General features: G+C 41.9%; 1 protein-coding gene across 1 annotated transcript in view; it reads right to left on the reverse strand.

Annotated features, from left to right (window-relative positions):
* Window positions 1-17,387, reverse strand: part of ACBD6 (acyl-CoA binding domain containing 6) — a 79,824-nt gene that overhangs the window by 54,248 nt on the left and 8,189 nt on the right. Inside the window, exon 4 of the mRNA XM_057374920.1 lies at window positions 1,349-1,431. Within this exon, the coding sequence (XP_057230903.1) occupies window positions 1,349-1,431 (83 nt within the window). The remainder of the gene's footprint in view (window positions 1-1,348; window positions 1,432-17,387) is intronic.

A 17,387-nucleotide genomic window follows, 5' to 3' on the forward strand; every position in this document is an offset into this window, starting at 1 on the left:
GGAAAGGGCATAGGCAGGTCTTGGAATAACCAAGACTCTGACAGCACTGTAGGGCTCTGACAGCTCCACCCCTAAAAGGAGAGCTTGGATAGGATTTAAAACACAAGGTCARACTGTGAGATCAAGGATGTTGGCTGAGACAAGCACTGATGGAGCAGAGAAGAAAAAAGAGCTGRTGGYCAGCTGAAGTGCCATTCCCCAAACWGTGTGTTACAGCAAGGTCACAYCTGACCACCTCTGCTCAAGGTCCAGAGTAAGCTAGAGATGTGTTGGCTCACTATGCAAGGGAAGGAAGCTATTCCTGGCCAATTGCTCCACTCCACTCTAAAGTGGATTGCAATCCCAAGGGAAATGCCTGCAGGACTGCCAAGCACACAACTGCCACCCTGTCTGCTTACAAGAGCTGCCTCACTTCCTACCTGAGCTYCTTGCAAAGGGCCTGGAGCCACCTGCTTGAGATTTCTTTCCATTAATTTGTGATAAGTCAAAGAAATGCTGTCCTAGAGTTTTAACGCTTTGGGTAAGTTCTCAGCTGGAGACTGTATGTAGAGAAATCACTGTTTAAATTTCCTGGACCTAAAAAGATGCAAGACATTAAATAAAAAATGGGATCATATACACCTAAATGGGTGACTACATGACAGGAAACACTGTCAAAAATTTACTCATCTCTGACTGTTCTTTTGACTAAAAATACGATACAGTATCCTAAAAATTCTTCCATAAAATCATTTCAGTATTGGAGTTAATACTACACCCATGATTAGTAGTATGGAACAGTAAAAAATTAAACCAAAAATCATCCTTAGGGACCTAAGGTATYCTTATTCAGTTGCTAATGTCACTTACTACTTGCACCGTGACAGTTTTAAGTAGCATCCACTCTAGYTCAATAAATGCAGAGCCAGCTTTTCTAGCTGCAGAGCCTAGAAAAAAATTAATTTGATATAAGGCACAAACTCTCCCTGAAGGCAAACATTGTCCAACACTAAAACCTTCACTGAACAGTCCCTAATGAATGTATTGGTAAAGAAATAACTATTTGAAAAAGGTAGTGCCTGAATAGCTTTCTATTAAAAATATCCAATATTACCTTTTTTCAGCCATATAACTGAAAAATGGGAAGCCTTGCCCTTCCCCCACATCTTGCGCTAGGGAAAGGTTACTACCTGGCAATGATACAGGCAGATATTGATTTAAATGATTATGGACCTGAAAAGTTCTTTCCTGTCATTTATTATCCTGTTGTAGTTGCCACCACACTTGTGCAATATTAAAAAAAAAAAAAGCTTAACAAAATGACATTAGAAAATACTGTTTTTAACCGAATTGCAGCAGAGATAATCACCTGATTGTTTCTTCTTGATATAATGAGCTGACGACTGGGCCTCCAAATACAGTTTTGCTTTCCTTTCCCCTCTTCTCTGTTGTCTGAAAGAAAAAGAAAGATTAGGTCAGCATCCCAGCTCCCACCGTGTTCCCAACTCTCATTCCCAGCCCTGGCCCCTCAGGACCCAAAAGCTGAGCTTCTGTGAGGCAGCATAATATTCTGTTACTAGATGGCAAAGCTTGCCTTTATAAATCTATTTAATATAGATTTAAAATTAAATTTTATAATGGGCAGCATTTCCAAATGATTTACTCCCAGGAACTCTAGGATTCTGAATGATTCCCACCATAATAGAAATGAACAATTAGAATAATGATTGATCGATATAGAGCCCCAGGCCTACCTTTTCAAAAAACCATCCTGCAGCCTGGGATCTTCAATTGCCTGACTTTGCATCGATGCCAGCAGGGGTGAGTGCCTGCTGTTTGAAAGCCTGACCCAAWTAGGGGGTGCAGGGAACCAGAAACCCCAACTCTACCACAGCATTAAGTATTTYGGTTTTCAGGTAAGCAGTCAAAACWGGTTTGAAATCTGCAGCAGCAAGTCCTAACAAACCCAGCCCATTAATTGCAACCTGCTGCCATCAGTGGAGGGGTTTGTGGCTTTCTGCAATGGGAGAGTGTCACACCCAGGGTGAAAAAGATTGGGAGCAAAGTCCAAGCCTCTAGCAGGGCCCCTCAGCAGCTGCAATACATTGTATCACAAAATCCTGGAATGATTTGGGTTGGAAAGGACCTTAAAAATCATCTAGTTCCCCTACCCTGTCATGAGCAGGGACACATTCCTCTATCCCAGGTTGTCCCAAGCTCCATCTAACCTGGCCTTCAACATTTCCAGGGATGTGGCAGCCACTGCTTCTCTGGGCAAACTGTGCCAGGGCCTCACCACCCTCACAGGGGAGAATATTTTTCTGATATCCAATCTAAACCTACTCTCTTCCAACTTGAAGTCATTCCCCCTTGTCCTGTCACTCCCGCTCTAGTAAATAGTCTGCATCTTTCTTGTAGATCCCCTTCAGGTTCTGGAAGGCCACAATCAGATCACCCCAAAGTCTTCTCTTGTCCAAGCTGAACAATAACAGTTCTCTCAGCCTTTCTGCATAGGAGAGGTGCTGCAACCCTCTAATCAGCTTCATCACACCAAAAAGCTGCGTTACACCTAGAGAGATGTTGATTTTTTTTTAAATAAAACATGGTTTGATTTGTCTTTCTTCCTGCACCTTAGGTTACTCTTATTTTAAATCAATGTACTGGTTCCCTATAAAACATTTACATTTACATTCTGCCTAGTTTGAGCCAACCAGTTCCACTTCTCAGCTCTCTTGTACCAGCCCAAAGCCATAACATTAGGTTTACAGATATCACAGATATACTTCTTTATAAGAATAAATGAAAAGGAAATTGGCTTTGAAGACTATTCCACGGCAAGTAGGCTCTCTCTAATTTAGAGTAGAAGGTGACATGAAGTTCTCCTTTCTTGAAGAGAAAGGGCTTCAGAGTCTTTACAGTGCAGTGCCCCTCTTAAAAAATTATTTAGCAGGGAACCCTACTGTCCATCAATTATTTCAATTTCACTAATAAAACAAAATTAATTTCAGATCACCTGAAAGTGCACAGAAGAGTTATTCTTATACAATGAAGCTACACTCACTACTAGTCTATCCTGTTTGATATTGAGGCATGATGGGCATTCAATCAGTGTCAGAAACAGCAAAAAAAATTTAATCTATATTCTTTTTTCTCTTCCCACTCCAGTTTTGGGTTGTTGCTTTTTTCCAAGTCAGAAAAAAACATTTGAAAAATACATTTAATCTCTCTAGAGGCAGAAATTGTTAAAAAAAAAGGTTTCTAGGGTTAAGTTCACCTTGTTTGCACAATGAATGCATTTCTACCRAAGATTAATCACGTTGATTGAGTACACATAAGGTCATCAGGAAACTCAGTGATAAAGGCTTTCCCAAAAACACTCAGGCAAAAACTTCTCTGGCTTTTAATCCATACACAAGTTACTTTGTGCAAGCAGCTCTTATCTCATCTCTTTCACACAGAAAAAAAGTAATTCAATATTCAAATTATGAATGTTAAACCAAGCTTATTCCATCACAGTCCTTGATATATAGAACAAATTTATGAAGAGGGTCCAGGAAAAGATTCTGTTTTCTCGGTGTTTAACGTGTGCCCCTACTTCGCAAAGCCATGAAGACAGAGACATGGTTCCACCATTCATTCTCACTGGGCTTCCCAAGGGGTATCTACCCAATTTTTCAAAAAAAAGTTACCTCTGCTGCAGCACAGATACAAACTGGTTTCTTTCAATGCAGATAAAATTGGTTTCTTTCAATGCAGATACAAACTGGTTTCTTTCCAGCCGCCCTTGAAAATCTGCCTATCCATGAGCTCATATGCCCACTTGCAAAATCTGTGCTGTCCAGTCTGCCAGAATCTCCACGCAGTATCCGAGCACGATGTACCAAATTCAGTGACACGAAGTGGGGCAGAAGCAGCAGCTCCTTCCAAGCCACGTCATARCCACTGACAGTGCTGACAGCAAATAGTGTTTTTATTTGTTGTTCATCCTGGCTGAAGGGATCAGTAACACACAGATGCCCTTTTCCTTCTTAAATCTCTTGACGTTTTTACAGCAAAAGAGGGTTTTTAGGGCTACCTACATGCAGATAATGACTCATGAGTTTGAAGTCACATTACCCCGCAAACCACAATGAAATTAAAAACTGACACTGCAAATTTCCTGTCTCCTCCATTAAAAAGGCACTAATAATTAACTATGTGGCTGTCAATTAAGCCAGCTCAATTTCTTTCACTGCTGTCACCGCTGTCCAGAGCACTGCAGATACTCGTGTAACTAATGATAGTTAAAGAATAGCATGATCCAGGGCTTCCATAATTTGGAGCCTGAATCCAAGGAAGATCACAGCAGTTGTATCTGCAGTTGGACCGTGCAAAAGAGGTGGTGTAGGAAAGGTAAAATTGCTGTGGGCTCCATGAGCACGAGGGGTTGCTCTCAAAATGCCACTTAAAAACTGTGGGAATAAAGAGGAATTTGTGGCAGCATGTGAAGACACGGAGGATTGCACTTGCATGCCAAAGCACAGGCAGCGGCACGTAAGAAATAGCGGAAAAGACAAAAGAGAATTGTAAGACACACCTGAAACAGTGAAATTTCTTGTGTTTCTTTCTTGCCCACTGATTCTTTGCAGCTGGTGTACAATTAAGGCTGATGTCAAAGTCACTGTTCCTCTGACAGTTAACTTTGGTGGGCGGATCTGGCTGAGCAAAGCCAGCATAAATCACGGGTGAATCTGGGCTTCAGTATGCAGCAAACGTACTCCTGARGAGACATCTTCAACTCCCCTGACTCCAGATGGGCTCAGGGACTGGAGCAGGGAACTCCACTAAGCCCGGAACAATCCTTCTCAAATGTCACCAGGAATGCCAGGAGAAAAGCCGCTCCCCTCCTGGAACAGACAGCAGAGCATCCTCRTCCCTGCCTTGGTGCACTGGATTTGTCAATAAAAGCCTGGCTCGATCCAAGGGACGATCACATCCCGGCTGGCTGTCACCGGCAATGCTGCTCCAGGCAGCCTCAAAGCCTGACAAGCACTTTCGGAACAAAATGGAAATACAGGCACTAATATTTGCTAACATCATTAATTCTTTTTTTCTTCTCCACTCCCCCTTCTTCCTTTATGCACCATGTCAAGATGTATACTTTTAAATTGTTGTCAGCCATAAAACAGACGTCGTGTCCCAGTTCAGAGGTTAACATATAATGACAGACACATTAAAAACCCTGTCCAATGCCTCACTGAAAATTTCTGCTCCATCTTCTCTTCAACAAGACAGTAGCTCAAACTCACTTATAAGCTTTAATGACATTAAACTCTAATTGTGATTGAAAAACAAAGGAGAAAGAGAAGATGGTTTATCATGCTAAGCATTATGGAAATGTAAAACAATTAGAGACAAACATTCTCTTTGTGAGGGTTTTGTCATAAAACTCTCCCATGATCACAACACAATCAATTTCTCCTTTGGCATTTTTGGGAAGCACGATGAAAATTATCATCTAAGAGAAGGAACAGTAGTTTCCTGMTGGSGCTTGGTTTGGTGGACCACTCTCTYRCTATATCCYTAAAGCCAGAACAYGATTTTTCATTTCCACACCAAAGCTTTGTTCCAGCCTACACAAAATAGGCTACAACAGACTTAACAAGATGGCAAATTCATGGGCCCTTCAAYTGACCTATTTCAAACTCAAGAGCCAGAAGTAGCTATCGAGATGCAAATGAACTCACTCTCAGTGATTAGCTGGGATGGAATGGGACACAGCTATTTACATGTAGGGCAAGAGACTCCCGAATCTGACAGAAGGAAGGTACAGAGAAGTCCTACAGAAATACTGCAAAACAGCAGAAACAGCACAAGTTTCAGTAAAGYTTTTTTAAAAAACRTAATACCTTTGAGTAAACAGAAGARACAGATCCCATGTGRTTTAAACRTAGGGCACCTGAATTTTACCCAGAGCAAAATACCCAAAACCTTTAAATAATTTCTCATAAATACATATTTAAGAAGAAGGAAAAGCCACCAGCAAAAACAGGTTCATCTCATCAAAATACTTATCTTCAAAGTTACCCTGCCTAATGGTTTAAAATGGTCAAGACTGCAGTTTTTTAATCTTCATGCACCTTGGAAACTGAAAAGTGAGACAAGTTCAGTAAGTGTGATGCATCAGGAYCTCACACCTGAGATCTTCACATCACAGGGAAGAAGTCTGCACTACTTATTGCATGATTTTCCTCTTCCTCTGACCCTGATGCAGCTCCAGTCAGAGCAGCAGCTGTATCCAACTTTGTGGGATGCAGACAAGGAACACTCCTCACAACATGACTAAACTCAAAGTTTCTCAAGCATTTCCGCAGCAGCAAATACGTAGGGCAGGTTCCAATCTGCATTTGTGCTGTACCATTCCCCTTCCTCCAGCTCACCTGTTCCTCCAGTGCAGGTGCCAGCCTGGCACATTCCCTGGCTTTCCTGCCTGGCGTGGCACAGAACCCAGCCCTGGGGACAGGGACACATTACCTTGCTCTGTACCTGTCTGCAGCAAGGAGCACACACAGCAGCAGAGCAGTGCAACGCCCTCCTTGACAGGAACGTGACAGTCTTCACAGCCACCAAAATCTGTCATGGCCTTTCAAAGTGCTGCAGGGWTTGGCAGGGCAACCAAGGGCCCTGAGCCACCAAGCCTGGAGGAGCTGCAGTTGCTGGGCACTCACAGAGTCTGCTTGGCAGGGTAGGAGAAACCCATGGTCCATGTCCTAGTTCCCTGTATGGCAGGACAGGTGACATCCTGGAACCCCACCAGGCTCACAGGAAGGTACCAGTAAATCTCTGACATGTGCTGATTGAATTGTAATGAAGCTGGTATAGTCKCAGGTGAGACATTTTACAGAAGACGCTTCAGAGTTAACCCAGGAGCAGACCTGTTCTGCTGCCCACCATGTTCCCCTAAAGCTCTGGATTAACATTTCTATATTTGAGGAGTGAGGATTATTAGGGAGGTCACAAGAAAATGTAAACTCTCCTAAAGTTTCAGACACTCGCCCCCCTCCTCTCTCCGTGTGCCACAGCCTGGCCATCCCCCTGGGAAGGGAACTTGGGCAGACACTAATTGTATTTGACAGCAGCAATTACACACAAGGCTGGAGATTAGAAGCTCGTTAATTGTGTGTGCCATAATTGCTGCCGTCTTTTCCTTTGCTAGTTAAGGCCAGTGCCAGAAGAGCCAAGGGGAGGAGGGTGCTCTCCACCCCGAACGCAGGTGGTCCGAAGATGAGAGCCCTGGGCCGGGCAGGAGATGTCCCTTGTCCCCTCACGCCGCGGGAGGCTCCTGACCCCGTAACAATGCGGGAGGCTCCTCCGGCAGCGMGGCTAATGAGGCGTGAAATGAGGACAAACAATGTTCGCTTCCAAAGGTATTTTCCACCTGTATCCTTCTGACTTTACAGCCCGGCTGAACTTCACACTACCTGCAGTGGGAGGGAAGGAAAATATTAACCCTTTGGAGGTGATGTGACGGCAGGAAATATGTCTTTAACCATTTATAAAATTAGGCATTGTTTTACATAGTTTAAATTCATCAAATTCTTCCCTYCTGACTAAGATATGAGCTCAGCAATTCTCACCACTCTTTATTGACCAATGCAAGGCAGTGACACCCAAATAAGATACAAATCCCTCCTGGCTGAGCGCAGCCTGCCCCTTACACTGCTGCAAAGCCACCTGTCACAAAAGGCCACTGTACCCTCCACACCAGTCCTATTAACTGCTGTCATAAACAGACTATTTTTATTTTCCTCTCTCAACAATCCCTCTTGGCTCCCAGCAGCAGCTCAGCCGGAGCGTGCACATGACTCAGCACCTGGAGCCTTTTCAAGAGCCCACGGAGGATCTGTACAATCTGAGCAAACTGCCCATGAAAAATGGCAGCACATTCTGCAGGATAACGTGGGGTTGAGGTGTTTTTTTTTTGTTTTAAATATTGATGGGTCACTTTGGTTAATATTCCAATTATGGTTACGTTAAAAAAAAAAAAAAAGTTTTCTGGTTCTTTTAAGTATCATCACTGAATTTCCTTTCAAAAGACACAATTCAAGACAGAGGAAATATTTTCCAGATTACAGTAAAAAAAAAACAAAAAAAAATACTATAATTAATGTCATAGTTAAACAGTGCTGTGATCTAAAGCAAAGCCTTGCAGATTACTCATTTAACTATAACGACTTAATTAATAACTGCACCATAATCACAGTTGGAAATTAGTAGTAAAGATAATCAGGGGAAGGGAAATAAATGTAAAATGCAAAATGYAATTTTGAGCATGTTTTATGCTTGCTAGGAGCTGTGATTTCATGACTCACTGTATACATTTTAGCAAACGCATGGAAGGAAATAACATGCTCAATAAAAAACCCAATGCACTGGCTTCCCACCATTTTTTGTTTGTGAAGCACTTTTTGGAAAGGAAAAGCAGACATGGAGGTGGCAAACAAGCCCATCAGCAGGTTCCTTTCCTCACATTCCCAAAACCTGCAGATTCCCAGTGTCTGCAGGGCAAAGAGTGAAGTGACTGGCCTTGCTTGGATCCTTCCAGCGTGAAGTCCTGGAGCAATCTCACATTACCCACATGAAAATCTACAAATGTCCAAGAAGAAGGGACCAATCAGAGACACAAACACAGCCAGCACTGTAAATGCTGGGGAATTTTGTCAATCTAATATGAGATATTTATATACATTTACACAGACATTTGTAGGAGCAAGAAATATAGTCTGAGCCAAGCTGGAAATACTGAACAACTACATGTCTTGGGATGAAAGAGGTGCTCTGAAGRCTGAAAGCTGAAGGCAGCCCTAACTTTTGATAAATAAAGGACATGAGCAGCCACCCTCCGTTTTCTGGAGTGCGATTGGCCAGACACCACTGAAGTGGCCAATGTCCCCACTGGAGCAGCTCTGAGGCTGMTTGACAAGTGCCATGGACATGGGTTTCCTCCAAGAAAGGAAGGGTCATGAAGGCAATTCCTATTTATTTTTCCTTCCCTTCCAAACCTCCTGTTACATCAGAGGCTCCGCTTTGTGCCCCAAGCTCCTGAACTGCCCTCACTRCCTGCTCACCCGTCCCTACAGMCCATGGCAGCATCCTGCTTGGTCCAGCACCTCTCCTCYGCCAGCCCATCCTGCAGCTTTCCCAGTTTTGCCCTCTCAGCACCACCAAAAGCCTCATGTACCAATTTGTCTTAGCCAGAGGAGTTTCAGTGGAGAAAAGAACCTCACAGGAAAGTTTTGATTACTGGTGGAGTCACTTCTCATGTCACAACATTGCTCTTTCCTGCTTCCAGCCTCACACAGCTACTTCACAAAAACAAGCTTTTCAATGATTTCGTCATTTGCATTTTTGTTGCTAAATCTGCTAAAATTTGCAACAAATGAAAACTGCACTTGGCATTTAAACCCCTTCCTTGCCTTGCCAGAACCTGCCACTTMAAGGCAGAAATGACAGAGGGTACCTCTGCTGGCATCTCAGTCATTGCAGCTTGTGATCTGAAATTTTAACAATTCAACCTTGCCATCCCAGTTTAAGCCAAGATCTCGGGCTCTCCCTGGAAATAACAGCATTTAATAATCTTCTAGCAATTCAGCCACAGAAGCAACAACCTTGAGCAGAGGATCTGCTGCAACTCAAACACGATCTGGTGATCAGGTGCTTCCCTGATACGGAGATGTTTTCTCAGCTAGGAGAACACTTGCTCAGGTGAAGTTTTAAGATCCCAGAGCTCAGAGGCATCCCGTGCTTCCAATCCCACAGGCAGGGATCACAGAATACCCAGGTGCTGTGCGACTGCAGCCATACAGCAGAACCTGTTACTTCTGGACAACAGGGTAAAGAAAAAAGCAACAAATGCCCTGCTACATAGAAAATTACACAGCAAAGTGTTTTGCCTCACTCTCTTACATCTTGTCATCACTGTATGACAGYAGTTTCAGACTACMTATATAAATATATATAAAATTKATTTGATCTTTTTTCAGTCACCTCTGATGTATCTGGCTAGCATGCAGTGTCTTCACCTACTGGCAAGATAGGAACTGTGATATTGGGACACCACACACATCCCTTTGCTGCAGCAGGACACTCAGCAAGGCAGAGCTATGCCTCTAACTATTCTTTTTTTTTTTTGAATACCTTTGAAATAGTACAATATACATCTCTGTAATCAGTGAAAGATGATGAAAATTCATTCTGTGACATATTAAGGAAAAGTATTTAAAKATTCAATATTCAACCAAAATAACCGCACCAAATACAGTGGTGCATTAAATAACCAAAAAACAGTGATCCCCAATTCCTTGGCTGGAATTCTCAAAACCCACTATTGTTACATTCCAGTAGCTGCAAAAGAATGTATTATGCTACACACTGCAGACTTAACAACAGAGTACATCAGCACTGCTGGAGCTGGGCTGGAAAAATAGGGGCTAACATCTCTACAAGCCAAAGTTAGCCCCTGCAGAGCTAGTAAGATTGCATATTTAACATACAGTATGTTTTCAGGAAGAACAGGCAGCTTTAAAGGWGGGAGAGAGAAGAGACATAACCCCTGTCATGATAATTATTTACTTTGAAGAGGCTTAGGGGCACAGAAATGTGGACAACCTCTGTACAGGATTCCAGTGCAGCCTTCAATCCATGAGACTGCATTGCTGGTTTGCTTTCTAAACTTCAGCCTCTCTGAAATACAGGCTTGCAGCTTGGCACTGTTGTATTTCAATCAATTGCTTGGTCAAGGATCAGAATGTCATAAATAAAAGGAGCTGAGACCATAAATTTCTGCAGAGATGTAAAATCAAAGAGAACAATCCAACAGACTCCCAGGGGGTGGGAGGCTGACACATATTGCAGCTGTTTATATTTCTACTATGAGATGCTTGTTCATTTTAACTTCTTCACTTCTGCACAGCTTGCCAGAGCTACAATTCCAAACAACTGGAAATCTCACTGTGGGTTTGGCATTTTGCTTTGTGCTCTACAATAAAAGGCTGCAGGAGAGAAAAAGCCCTGTGATTTAGCAAACTTGTCCACAGAGAAAATCCCAGCCCCACCAGCACARCACCCCAGTGCCTGGCAGGTGAGTTACTTGCTAGAACATGTTATTTGCCAGATTACATGTGCAGAGACAGGGATGGAAAGGCAGCAAATCATCTATGGACAGCTTTGTTTATGAGGAGGATCTTTACCAAGGACTTAAAGCATCAGCACACACTCCTCGTGAGAAGGTACAGCAAAGCAACACTGCCCACCTTTATTGRGGAAGAATGGGGAAATTCAGTTCATGTTTGTAGGGTGATATTTTAGTTTCTGACACAACAGGAACAGGAGAAGATCCCCTTGCTAATAAGAAAAAATGGTTCTGAAAGCATGTTCCAAAAGCAAAGCACTTAWGGTCTAACTTGTGCAGATAATAAAGCCTTTTTTCCAGTTTGAATAAAATAAGGTGGGTCACTCCAGCTGTAGGAGTGAAATGTACACAAACTGCAAGGTTTTGTGAGCCACCTACAGCAAATAACTCCCACAGGAAGGCTGCATCCTCCACTAACTCCACTTGCATGCTAGAGATTGTCCCTCATACATCTGGGGAAAGGCAGCAGGGCAGGGCAGAAGAATCCCTCTGTGTGTTAAGATCTAACCCCTCTCAGGATATAAAACCTCTCAAAACCTATTACATACCCCAATGTGGTTCATGAAAAACCAACTCTGCAGTTTGCCTAAACCCAGTGAACATTGTAGTCTTACATGCCCCAAAGCCAGAAGCCTGGGGGTGGATCTATTTTCTGTTTTTACTCTTAGTTTCTAGTGCTTCATTTTCTGTTAAAAATATAATAATACTAATTTAAAAAAAAACAGGCTTGATGGTTTGGCTTTGTTTTATTTTGCATCTTCCAATGCGGTCACCACTGAAGTAACAGCTTTCAAAATAATGTAGAGCAAACAGTGATGTTTGTTTTTACATTTTGTAAGAATTATTATTATTATTATTACTACTACGATTACTATTACTATTATTATTATTTATTACATTAGAAAAACAAACAAAAAATCAGATATTAAATTCCCTAAGGATGAAGTGCCACAGCAGAATCCATACAAAGAAATCTGCAGAGCAAAGCCCCTGGCAGCACAGTTCCACAGCTCCTCTTCCCAGTGTTCTGCATTAGCACAGCACAGGACAGCAAGCTTTAGGGAGCACAGCCATAATTTGATTAGTGCCCACTTTACACGATGCAATTAAATTGCTTTTATACTGCAAAAGAAATAAAGTCGCTATTTTTCAAAGTTTTTGACCTCACAGTACAGCAAGCCATAAATTGAGATATTTACCCAAACAAAGCAGGTATGTGAGCTCACTGCTGCTGGTGACAGGCAGAGAGAGACCCAAACAGGTCTTTTCCCTTCCTGCTTTTCCCATCCCCCTTGTAATCCTGCCCACACCACTCTGCTGCTCTTTCCCAACCAYGAACAGTGGCTGCTGGGCCAGATTATCAAGGGAGACATCTGTTTGACTGATAGACAAAACAGGAAAACATGATGGGTGCACTCATTTTGTTTACAGACAACAGTTTTTCCAATGCATTTCCTAATTTCCAGAAGAAATTCCGCTGGCCTGCAGAACTAACCAAGAAATCCACAGATTGCAGCCTGAAACTGAAGTATAATTTACCAGCCGTTAATCTAATTCTTAGAAGTTGACCAGACATAAAATCTGTAAGCTTCAAAAGATCAAAACTCTTGTTCCAGATATCAATGGGACAGACTTGAGACACTTCGGATAGCAAGGAGTCCAAATTTAAGAAAAATTCAAGTTTTGTATTCCAAATGCTTTTTTAAATGYCATTGGAAACACAGTTTCTATTTCAGTCACTACACACATTTTTCAGTTCTCTTGGAGATCCCACACCACAGAGATTCTAAGCTGCTTCAGAGATCTGATTTAAAAACAAGAGGCTCATCAATTTAAATCAATTTTTAAAATATTTCAGTTAACACCAGGTGCAACCTGCCAAAAGCACACACACAAACTCAGCTCCCCTGCAAATCTGGGAATTGTTTCTTCTCCTTTTCACTGTATCCTCAAACTGCAAATTCTCTTTTCCACATTTTAGTTCCAACTTGGTTATTGCATTTAAAATGTGACAGARAAAGGTTATTTCACCAGAAAACAGAAGGGATGGAATTCAGCCCGGGGCAGAGGGTACCTGGCCACCCACCTTATCAAATATTGCCCCCTGCAGTACTTCCTGCAAAAACACCCATTTGCTTTATTCCCGCAGGTTTKCCTGGTTCCTGGACTGCTCCAAGACTGCAGCAATTGTGCATTTGCTGTTTTATTCACCCTGAGATTTGTTTTCTATTTCATGAGACTTTCTGTTTCCCAAGGGTCTCTCTTGGCATGACCTGRTGCTCCTACACCAACCCAGCAAAGGAGGGATTTTACTCCCATTCACTATTTGGGCCAGAGTTCAGAGAAATCAATCCTCCCCTMCTCAAACAAGGCACAGAAAAGTACTTTAAAAAAATACAGGCAGTTTTCTCCACTGCAAACATCAGAACTGGGATTTCACACTTTTACGAGCTTAAAAAGATGTTTGGTGAATGTCTATCTTCTTTGAGGTGGAGCTCTCTTCCAACTTTGCCTTAAAGAGAAGTCTCTGCCCTTCAGATTCCTGATATCCAACTTTCCTCATTACACAGCAGAAATCTTACTAACTGCATTACTGGTTGAGTCAAGCTAAAATGCCAACTTTTTWAACTTTAAGATGCATAAATAGAAAATCATTAAGTCCTCCTGTGAGTTTCAGCACTCACAGCAAATAGGAGGAGGCTTCTAAGTGTTTGGGAAAGGATGCCACTGAAGTTAGTAGTGACAAGCTGTTCAGATTGGAACTGGTAAATGCGCAATATAAGAAATAAGAAAAGGAAATATTTAGAACCGAGCGATGCCAAAATTGCAATCAGCAAATGGAAGGCTAAATCTGCTGAGCAAATCTGGATGCTTTTTTTATTATTTATTTTTATTGTTTGAGCTGTGCCATATAACCATCTCGTTACAAGGATGGATCAATAACAGCTCCCGGMCACCCCGCTGCGGTGTCGTGTCACACCTCCACCCACGGCCCCTGCRACAGGATTTTAGTGGAAGGGACATGTTCAGTGCTGCTGAGAAGCGAAGTGCTGTCCTGCTTCTGCTGGTTTTGGTTTGAAAAGATCAGATGTTTGAAGCCACTAGGGATTTGTGATATCCAATACATGACAGAGATGAGAATTTCGGAGCGTATGGGGGAATGGAAACACAGACACTACAACTCTCAACACCTGCAAATACAGAAGTGCCTAATTATTCAGTGATGTACATGAGAACAAAGTTACTGCATGAAGATGCCAGASACCCAGCTTCTGAAGGTGATATTCCCCAAATCCCTGAGCCCACTGCTGAGGCTGCAGGGACCCAGAGGCACCTGTGAGAGCGTCAGAGGGGCAGGCACGCTGTGACTGGCAGGGAGGGCAGATGAGTGTCACCACCACACTCACAGCAGCCAAGGCCACCAAGAGCAATTGTCATTTGCTGCCAGTAAAGCAGGARGAGGACAGGTGAACATAGCAGAAGAGAAGCAGCTGGGACACATCTTCCTTTGTAAAGGACCTGAAGCAGTGGGAGGTGTTGACGGCATGAAATGTTGCTGTTTAAGGYTGGAGAATGCAAAAGAATGGCTTCATAAATTATTCTCTGTTCTGGAGGAAGAGTGAATAGACTTGAAGGACAGGTGATGTCTCTGAAATATGTAAATAGAGCTGAGCTGGTCCAAGCAATTACCTTTCCACTGCCTGGAACTTCAGACTGAAAGGAATGACTCACAAGAAACAAAAGATGTGCTAAAASGTAGAAGATGACGAAGGAAGACTGCATCAAGAGGAGAATGGAGACAGCATGGAAAAGAGTATTCCTGACCTCCTACTAACAGCTGTTGCTGGGGAAAGGAACAAAACAACCCACAACACACAATAAGACCATGCCRGTGCAGGAGGGCTGAACTGCAAAATGTCCTGAAAGGCAATTGTGACTACTGTGAACTAAAGGTTCTAGACAAACACAGCCATGGGATCCCTGTGGCTTCACGGATGTAAATGAACCTCACCTCAATATCCACTACGTTACCTGCTATTTTTAAACATTTTCTATCAAATAAAACTGCTAAAAAGAAATGTGGTGTGATCATTTCTTTCCAGGTTTTCGATGAAGCTCTGAAAGAGGAGATTAGGCAGGACTATGAGACAACCTGCGGGCAGCAAGGGTGAAAAAGAAACTAAACCACAGTGGAAACAGCCATGGAGACAACGTGCCATACTGTCCAAAATGCCACACAAACTTCAGAGAGCAAAGAACAGCAGTGCTGGTGCCTCCCCACATTCAGCTGTCTCCTAATGAACTGTGGGTACTCCAAACTCCATGCAGGAGCAGGAAGCAGCAAGTGAGATTTCGGCTGCTATTGGAGTTCTCATTGCTTCTAGACACAAATTCAGGACAGTCCTATTGCATCACAACCCTTTTACTTTGGGTTTTTTTCCCCATCCAAAACAAAAATACTAAATTAAAGGAGGTTCAGTCTGATGCTGAAAATATACCAATGAAGGAACTTCAATTTGAAAGAATGAATCAATGGAGAAATGAGAAAAAGGAATGAAAAAGTGGATCTATTTGGACTGCACATGAAATACTGCATTTAGTTCCATTCTATTTATTAACAAATATACTGAGAGCCTGAAGGCTGCAGAAAAGTAGCAAATCTAAAGGGGAAAAATATTAAACTGTGGAAAAAAAAAGCTGGTTTATGCTTAAAATTTTGCATATTTAATAATAAAGGAGCAAGATAATAAAGGCATTTTACAAATATATGAAACAGAAGACTGAGGAGGATTAAAAAAMCACAAAAGAGCAACTTTAACAGATGAGATTAACTGCTGAAGAAAAAATAAGTAGGTAATATTGAGAAAGCTTTGAAATAGTAAAATTCACAAGGATGTACAATAAGAAATTGAACACCTTTGTACTTACTTTGTAATTACTATTTATGACTCACAAATTTGTAAAGTTTGGCTTTCATGTCACTATAACATGCACTTTACACTGCTTTTAACCAGACACTGAGAGTATTTCATTCACGATCTACAGAATGTAAGAAAAATGTGAAGTAACCCAGCAGATAAGCATGTAAAGGAGACTCAGTGACAGTGATGAAGCACCTTGTAATGTACCCACAGCTCTTTTCTATAAATCCAATTTGAAATTTGAAGACTAAAGTAGCTATTTTATCTCCATCCCCTGACACACGCATCTCCATCTTTTTAAAGAKCAGAGCTCCCTCTCGTGGCTTCAAGAGAAGATTTGGTGGGGAGAAGGAAAAGCAGGAGAGCAGCGTGAGATGCATCAGGGAGAACTCCTGACAGCATTTTGGTCCTGTAAAGGCGAATTAAAAGGATGATATAATAGGAAGGACAGGTGAATTCTTGTGAAGAAAGCAATGCCACCTTTACTTCAATGCTGACTTTTAAATYATATTTTCTGCTAAGGTAACCTACTCTCCTTAGGGGGAGAGGAACAGCGCTGCCAACCTTTCTTTGTTTGCTGCATGGGTTCTTTAAAATATTTGTTTTGTAAAACTGATATATTATTACACTTTCCTGGCTGACAGCTTTGTCACCTGAAGCTCACAACTTTCTCTGAKGCAAGAAAGTGAAGGGAATACCCAAAGCTAAGTCTGTCACCATGCAGCCAAATCTGCTCAAGAAAGCACTGGGTGTTTTGCTCAAAATTTTTTTTCCCATTTTTAAATTCATATTCATGTGTTTCACTTGACACTTTGTCATTCAGGATTATACAAGGATTTTTACAAATTACTTTATTTCCATATGAGAATTTTAGATTGAACAAGAATTTACCCAGCAAGCAGCCAGCATATTGATAACCACACAGCACATGAAACTATTTTCTCCAAGGGCATTAAAACAACAATGTTTCTTTGCTGGAGAAACAGTATCAATGCCATGAAACATGTACTGGTGARGTTAAAAAAATTAATCTTTCATCTCTAGAACAGCATCAGAAGACAACTCAGAATCAAATTCTTGATCCACAGGATTGTGCCCACACAAGATTTTGCTCCCAAAGCACAGGAGCATAWAAGAACAAATTTCCTACCATGAGAAGAAATTACCATGCCTTCAGCATTTTACTATTAGTGAAATATGTCCATTCTATTTCCAAAGGCTATACTTTTTCTAAAGACCATTCCCCTYTAAAAATTGTATAAAAATCAGTCTATAAACAGGAGATATCCTCAAGGATTCAATCAAGTAATAAACCT

Source organism: Malurus melanocephalus, unplaced genomic scaffold (assembly GCF_030028575.1).
Source record: "Malurus melanocephalus ecotype Western Australia unplaced genomic scaffold, MMel_1.1 scaffold_236, whole genome shotgun sequence".
NCBI classification, from domain to species: Eukaryota; Metazoa; Chordata; class Aves; order Passeriformes; family Maluridae; genus Malurus; species Malurus melanocephalus.